This window comes from Astatotilapia calliptera, chromosome 23 (assembly GCF_964374335.1).
Source record: "Astatotilapia calliptera chromosome 23, fAstCal68.1, whole genome shotgun sequence".
NCBI lineage: Eukaryota > Metazoa > Chordata > Actinopteri > Cichliformes > Cichlidae > Astatotilapia > Astatotilapia calliptera.
Genome location: NC_137443.1, coordinates 5,693,042 through 5,700,691, shown reverse-complemented (window position 1 = coordinate 5,700,691; position 7,650 = coordinate 5,693,042). Strand labels below are relative to the sequence as shown.

Genomic DNA, 7,650 nt, shown 5'->3' with positions numbered 1-7,650 from the left:
TGAATTTGTTCCAAACATTCTAATACATTATTTAAAAAAGTTCTAATGTCATTTTCATTACTACTTACTCGACAAATTAACTGCAATACTAGCAAAGAAAGCAGGACAACTTTGAACAGCTTCATTGCTTGGTTCTTCTGGTTTAGGTCTGGGTATGTCAAGTAAGTTCTCCAAGTGTATTACATTTCCTGGTTTAAGAATAACTTCCTGCTTAAAGGATTAACTTCCTGTGTTAGGAAATGCAGATGTGAATGTCAGAGTGTATGTATGCAAGGGTAAAGGATAAACACTGGGATTGTATGTGTATATGAGTATAAGAGTACAAATATATATGTGTTGAAAGGTAAAGGGTATGTATATATATGTATGACTAGAAAGGGCTGCACCTGCAAGGAGAATAAATATATGTCAACATAAAAATATGTAGCATTAAGAAAAATAGAATACATGTGTGTGAAAGGAAGATTAATGGATTTATGTGAGAGTGAATATACATGGATATGAATTAAGAATAAAGGTGTGCGAGATGACAATATATGTATGTGAGAGTGAAAATATATGTATGTGAGAGTGAAAGTATATGTGCATGAAAGAAGAATATATGTATGTGAGAGTGAAAATATATGTGTGTGAAAGAAGAATATATGTATGTGAGAGTCAAAGTATGAATTTTGGCTTGTACGGCCCCTCATACAGGTCAAGTTCAGGCCATGAGGTGATCAGAGCCTAAATATTCCCCATTATAGGCCAGGCTGTGCAGGGAAAGTAGCTGCTCAGTGCTGCCATCTACTGAAAGTAAAGGAAGACCAAGCAACACATATACTCACCCGCCACTTTATTAGGTACGCCTATTTACACGTCTCTGGGTCCATCACACCTGTTCGACTGGGGGAATTTCCCCACATAGCCATCTATAAGGTACACAGAGAATGGTCACAAACAAAGAAAATATCCAGTGGCAGTTCTACAGGAAAAAAATGCTTTGTTGATGTCAGAAGTAAGAGAAGGAAGACAGCAGTGACTCAAATAACCATTCAATACAACCAAACACGCAGAAGAGCATCTCCATGGGCTGAGTGCCACTCCTGTCAACTATGAATGTTTTTCAAACTTGAAAAGCAGACGACTGGAAATACGATGCCTCATCTGGTGTGAGTTCTGTTACTATTTTGGTGTGATCAGGTTTTTGACATAAACAGCATGAAAGCACGGCTCTATCGATTCAAAGGTTCAAGGTCACTTAGTACCAGCTTCATATAGTTTAAATGCCGCAGCCTACCCGACCACAGGTGCAGCTCATGTCCATCCCTCTACAAGTACAGTCTACCTATCTTCTGATAGTGGCTCCAGCAAGAAAATGCACCATGTCACAAAGAACAAATCATCTCAAATGACAATGAGAATCAGTCAGCAGATCTCAATCTGATAAAGCACCTTTTGGATGTGGTGGAACCAAAGATTTGTATAATGGATATGAAGCAGACAAATCTGCAGCAACTTATCAATATGGACCAAAATCTGTGAGGAATGTTTCCAGGGCCTTTTTGAACCTGCACCATAATTAAAGCAGTTCTGAAGGGAGAGAGAGTCCAGTAAGGTGTACCTGAAATGTCCAATAAGTGTTTTTAAGTCTATTTAAACTTTGATAAGTGACACAATAGACCAGTCTTTGAGGAACCCAATGTAAACAAAACACTTATGACAATGAAAAAGCATTTTATTGGTAGTACAACCATTAGTGAAGGCTTTTCTTCAGCCATGTAAAACTGATCGAACATCAGTGATTTAAATCTGCTCTTGAATGCTGATGACAGCACCATTAGCTTTGCTTGTTACATGGCCCCCTCAAGTGGACAAAAGGATTCATTGCTTAGTGGTGTGGATGGACCCTTTAATGGAAAGACAATCTTAAAAAGAAAAAACACACACACACACACACACACACAAAAGAACTAAATTTACATCACTGGATATGATCCATCTTTGAAATATCCATTTACTGTTTAATTTATTTTTATTTAAAAGAAGAAAAAAAAAGAAGACCAAGTTAAGTGTGTTATGTTTAGATTCTGAGTAAACAATGCTTTACAAGCAAGTACAAGCAATGTGACAACAGTAAAGTAAAAAAGCAGAAATGTCAAGAACATGCAAATAACCCCAAAATCTGTCTTTTGTTTAGGTTTAAGGTTTGATTAACGTCCACTTATTAGACATAAGTACTATAAATTCACTGCACCTCAGTGCTGCATGGAAAGTGAAACTGCACAGTCCTGCTGACGTGATCACCCTCTTTCACTCCATCAGTCCACATTGGCACAGTTATACAATTTGATGAAATTCAAAGACAAAGAACACTGGGTACTCAGCCTTCATTACAAACAATACCTTATTTAATCAGGCTATTTAATACTAACGAAATGAAAGCACTTATTTAAAATCAAAATTTATCTCCTAATTTAAAGGTTTCAAACTCATTGTGTTCTCTGTAATGATAATGGGTCAAACTGAAAGAACATTGCATGTTTAATAAAGTGCAAATATTTTCTCCATACTGATGCAATCAAAAACACACCTGGCTGTTCACTGCTTTAACCTTCACAAAGGTATTATGATTTCACAACAAAGCTCAGATTGTGTGAACAATTTCAAAATACTTTTTTGTCTCTTCGCTTTCTTTGAAAGTGCGTTTTTCAAAGTCTGAGATAAAGCCTATCTGTGTGAACAGCAGATCTCCTGTCCATTCTTCTGACATGCTGCCTTAAGGGAACAGGGGTGTGCAACACAATAGTCCTGCAGAGGCCAGAGACATATTATTGCCATCCCACAGACCTGACAACCTCTCTTATGCCAGTCTCATCTGTGCCATATGTTACGCCTATGTTGTTCCCACATGATTCAGTGGATAAAGTTGCCCATCTGGTGCAATTTGAGCAAAAGGTTGTGCGTAATGTCGAATGTGGTGAAACTTATCCCCACTGCAACGGGCCCTTTCACCCAGTTCATGCTCAGGCCTTTGTACAGTCCGCGTATAACTCCCTCGTGAGTCACGATCTCACGCATGGTTCCCAGAATGGTGCTGTAGGACGAACCGATAACTCCGGCTGTCTGCATGCGCCGACGTACCACATCCAGGGGGTACGACGCCGACTGTCCAATCAGGCCTGCACAGGCACCGAATGCCAAGCGCTCATAAGGGTAAGGCTGGGATCGCTTTGTCTTCTCTGAATTGAGAAAAACACCAACAGAGAAATGCATGAAAAAATTGATAAGTGAAAAAACAGATGTATGTATGTTTTCAACTTTACTGATTTGAAAAGAAAAAGCCTCAATGGTCAGTACCTGAATGTAATTTTTTGAGGGTCTCGTAGGTAAAGAAAGTAATTCCTGCATATGGGATAACACCTAAAATAGTGGGGGTGAAGCCTCGGTAAAGTGTCCTGACACCCTCCTCCTGGGAGATCCGCACAAAGACATGCATGATGTTACTGTACCTGTTGAAGGAACACATGGCAGGCAAGACATCATTTACCAAGCTGACACAAACCTTTTTGTGTTGTGTGATACTGTAACATTCAGCAAACAATGAAGTGTGCTTCATCCATTCCACTGGTGAAGACATGGTGAGGTACACTTTTGCGTGTTATCACAATTGTTAGGTACTTACATTTCTCTGGCAGTCACTGCCATCCTGGCTCGTACCATGTCCAGTGGATAGGTAAGCATAGCAGCAGTTGTACCAGCCAGAGACCCAGCCAGGAAACGTGGAAAAGGAGGCAGAGCTCTGAAACAACCAGGATAATAGTATACAGACAGAATGAGCAAACTAAAATCAAAGAAACACACTAATAATGCTAGAGGCTCTCTGATGCTGTATTTCAGCGTCAGAAATTTTGACCTGACGATGGGTCGGATTTGACAAAACTCTATTAAGAGTTTCAAGATAGATTGCCAGTCATAAGAACCCAATAACAAACAAAGTGAGTGATTTATAGTGACATCTCTAGAATCATCCTGTTAGCACAGCTAAAAACTAGACAGGCTGTAAATATAGTGTATTGATATAAATTGCTTACTCACTTGCCCTGGAAGCCGTAGCTGCTCCCCAGCAGTCTTTTGTACTGTTCATGTGAGCAGAACTGGATGGCAGCATAGGGCATGACCCTCACCATGGTCGCAGAGTTTCCCCTCCACAGACTGAACAGCCCACCCTCTATGTATGTAGAGTAAATGACCCTGAAAGCCTCCTAGATTAGGAACAAGGGTACAGTCCGGTCATGTTTTCCGCACCTAATCATCTTATCACGATCAGGATAACGACATTATATAGTCAAGCTAACCAAGCTTACGAAAATGTGTGCAACTTGAGAATAAGAACATATAGAATATTAGCACTGCAGTAGTCTTCTAGCTAATGGTAGTATTCTTTATTACTGATTTATTTGCTGCTTATAAATCAAAAAAATAACATTATTTACTTTGCATGTTTTTGTGCTACCTAAATCAAAAATACTCTGCTACTAATGTTTCAAAATGAAGAAAAGCAGGCGACTACTCCTATGCAAAAATCCACAACACTCCTTTGTTTGTTATTTGTATTTTCTTATCATTACATTCATGAATTAACCTGCGTCAATCTGCAACTTATCAGTTCCTGACTCACTGATAGGACAGATGCCTGAACTCACCTTAGCTGAGAATCTCTTTGAGGACACTGTGAATAAACAACAGAGACACAGTGAACCTCAAGGCTAAAAAATACACACTCTCCCACATAAGTTAAACATCTACTAAGAGGATTAGTAATTAGTCAGGAACACTTAGCAAGAACTCTGGTACAAACAGAAAAACAGTGGCTGCATTTATGGTGACACCTAATACACAAAACAGAGGTTAAGTCGCTAACATGCCAACCTATATTCTTTCCATATTTGCCACATTGTCACACTTACCTTGGAAAATTATTTTGGTGCGATCCAGAGGTGCAATAACTGTTTTGGCGATAGCTCCGGCAAACGCACCACATAACAGGGATTCCAGAGCAGACCAGCTAGGCCTCACATCCTGCTTGAAAACATTTTGTTATTTAGTGCTGACGTTACCATAACTTCCCATTTCTTCAAAATATTACGCTGGCTTTTAATGGAGGACCAAAAAAAAGTTTAATTGTTTATCTGGGTTTATTTAGCTTTCTAATCCTCATGTACTGCATAAGAAACATCACATGTTTATTAGCACATAGGCTCCCACGTTTATGTGACAGCAGAAATCCGCATTTTGGTTAGAGACAAAAATTTCACAGTTATGAAAGAATCACAAAAGGTAACAATTCACAAGACCAGGAGCTGTTTGTGTGTGCAAGACCGTGAAGTGAGTGGGACAGTTGAACCCAATAAACACTCCCAACTGATAAGAAGAGCATTTGAACTGAAGAACAAAGATGCTGTATTATTACTATGATGATTGCAGATTTAACTGCTGTAATTTAACTTTAGCAAATAAAATAAAAATCTGTTTTTCAGGTTCAGTATTTTAAAACTGACTTTGTACTGGTGTTCAATAAGGAAACAAAAGCTTTAGGCCATTAAAAATCCACTATTACAGCAATCCTAACCATGTGAAACTACTGGAAATATGAATAATTATTCTGGTTACTCAATATTATCCACTCCATTGCTTTGTAAACAAAGACCAGCTTTGGATTATGTGGCAACTCTCTGCTATTTAAAGCACATAGCAGAAGACACTTGTCCTTCAGATGGTGTTATAAGGAAGACTGTACTAGATCTCACAATAACAACAGCACTTCCGTATAACTGAGCTGGATTTGAGAGAGTTGAAAGGCAGGCTTTGTTTCAGGTTTGATCATAATCATAAATAGATATTTTGTTTATTTATTTATTTTCGCAGCTGGTGCCTTTAAAAAATGCTGCTGTAATGCTCATCACCTGATGTGACTAATAGATGACAGGCAGGATGTGATGATCACAGACTGCAAAAATATTAGTTTGTATGCAGTTATAAACGTGTTTATACACAGTCATTAGGCTCGATATGGACTCATATTTTGACTCTTCTTCTGTAAACAAGATGACTCAAACTTTAAATGCCAACCCCACCCTGGCATGCTCAAACACGACTGTATCATCAATCACCTGTTTTTAAGTTTAAGGCATGAATAGAAACAAATCCTCACCTTTGCTTGGCTGGCTGGTGGCAAAGTCAACACAGTGGCCTGAGCCACTGGCAGCCTGTGCTGACGGTCCTGCAAACGATGGGCCATGTTTCCCCTTTAAGGGTTACCAAGGGCTGCCAAACACCCGACTGCTCATTCAATAAACAAAACAAAACACTGCAGACAAAGAGAAATATAGCGAAATATGTCAAGGATATGACAGTTGAGTTCAACACTACACAGCCCCTTGTGTCGCAGTCCCTCTCTATATGTACTTGACGCGAGTACGTGCTTGCACGCACGCCCATGTTCTGCACAAACAGTCTGGCTTGTAAACAGAGTATTGCATTACCGAGGATCGATCCATCGCTATTCTCCATCATTGATCCGAGTAATACTAATCATCACACTTGCTGATTATTCTCTAAAACTGATCCAACAACTTAGTGACCTCACCTCGAATCAAATGAATAAACGGCGCCTTATCCATACAAACAGTGCATAAACAAGCTTGTGTCTGTGCAGTTAAATCTATTTGCACGACGACTGATTATCTCATTTGTTACCTTCGTCTGTGTTCAAAAAAAACTCCGTGTTTGGAAATCTTCGACGTGATAAATCAGTCTGACCTGGTGTCTGATGCACACATGTGTTGTGTTCTCGCACAAACTTGAACCTTGAACACGCTTCGAGGTCTTTCTGCACGTCTTCTCACGATGTTGACGTTTCTGGAGATGGCTATTAAAAAATACACAAGTGTCAAGCAGCGCAAAGGGTGTTAATCCTTTAAAAATGACGTCTGGGTCAAAACTGCACTCGGAGCAGCACCCTGCTTCTACGCAGGAGATTATTTAGGCTTTTCAGCGTCTTAAAGAAAAAAATTGGGACGGCTTATAACATTATTTTGACTACAATACCCAAGAGCTAATATAGGTGTTGTAGTAAAGTCTCGCGAGATTGGCCACAACATTGGGTTGCCAGGTTTTGCCAACATTTTTAATAGTCACTACATTTTTGTACATTGTGTACATTTTCTTTTCCTTTTTTTTTTGACGTTTAAATTCTGTTACAATCATTTTCTTCATCGCCTTTGTGTCCCGTTTAATTTAGTTTATTGGAAAAAAATGTTTACATTCTTCAAGAATATTTGTTTGGACTGCTCAGTTTACCTAACTAACATGCTCAAACATATAAAAAACTAAAACAAAAGGCAGGAATAATCAAATGTGCTGTTTGGAAATGGGCTCAAATACTTACCACAACTCCAAATTGACTGATTAATTAATCTACTGATCAGTTGATCCCCCCGGGAAACAACTTACCCCCTAAATAACTTACTGCATGTCAACTTAGAAGAAATATTTTTTGTGTTGTGAATTCACATGGGCGCTTGGAATAGCTGTGTTTGATATGTAAAGCCATACTTTGTCAGGCACAGGGAAAGAAAACTTAATATATTGAATAAGAGTAATACATCA

The 7,650-nt window shown here is 39.0% G+C and overlaps 1 protein-coding gene across 2 annotated transcripts; it reads right to left on the bottom strand.

The window, feature by feature from the left end:
* Nucleotides 1–1,696: 1,696 nt before the first annotated feature.
* On the bottom strand, nt 1,697–7,061 carry LOC113016339 (mitochondrial coenzyme A transporter SLC25A42). Of its 2 annotated transcripts, none has more exons than XM_080296914.1 (8): nt 6,849–7,061; nt 6,194–6,349; nt 4,950–5,061; nt 4,686–4,711; nt 4,078–4,244; nt 3,665–3,781; nt 3,340–3,491; nt 1,697–3,221 (listed from the first exon to the last, which is right to left on the bottom strand). In XM_080296914.1, the coding sequence occupies exons 2-8, from the start codon at nt 6,278–6,280 to the stop codon at nt 2,896–2,898; spliced, it is 987 nt and encodes a 328-aa protein (XP_080153040.1). In that variant the 5' UTR covers nt 6,281–6,349; nt 6,849–7,061; the 3' UTR covers nt 1,697–2,895. The 2 variants fall into 2 exon arrangements, with proteins under 2 accessions (XP_080153040.1, XP_026014891.1); XM_026159106.2 differs by having other exon boundaries at nt 6,739–7,060.
* Between the last annotated feature and the right edge of the window lie 589 nt (nt 7,062–7,650).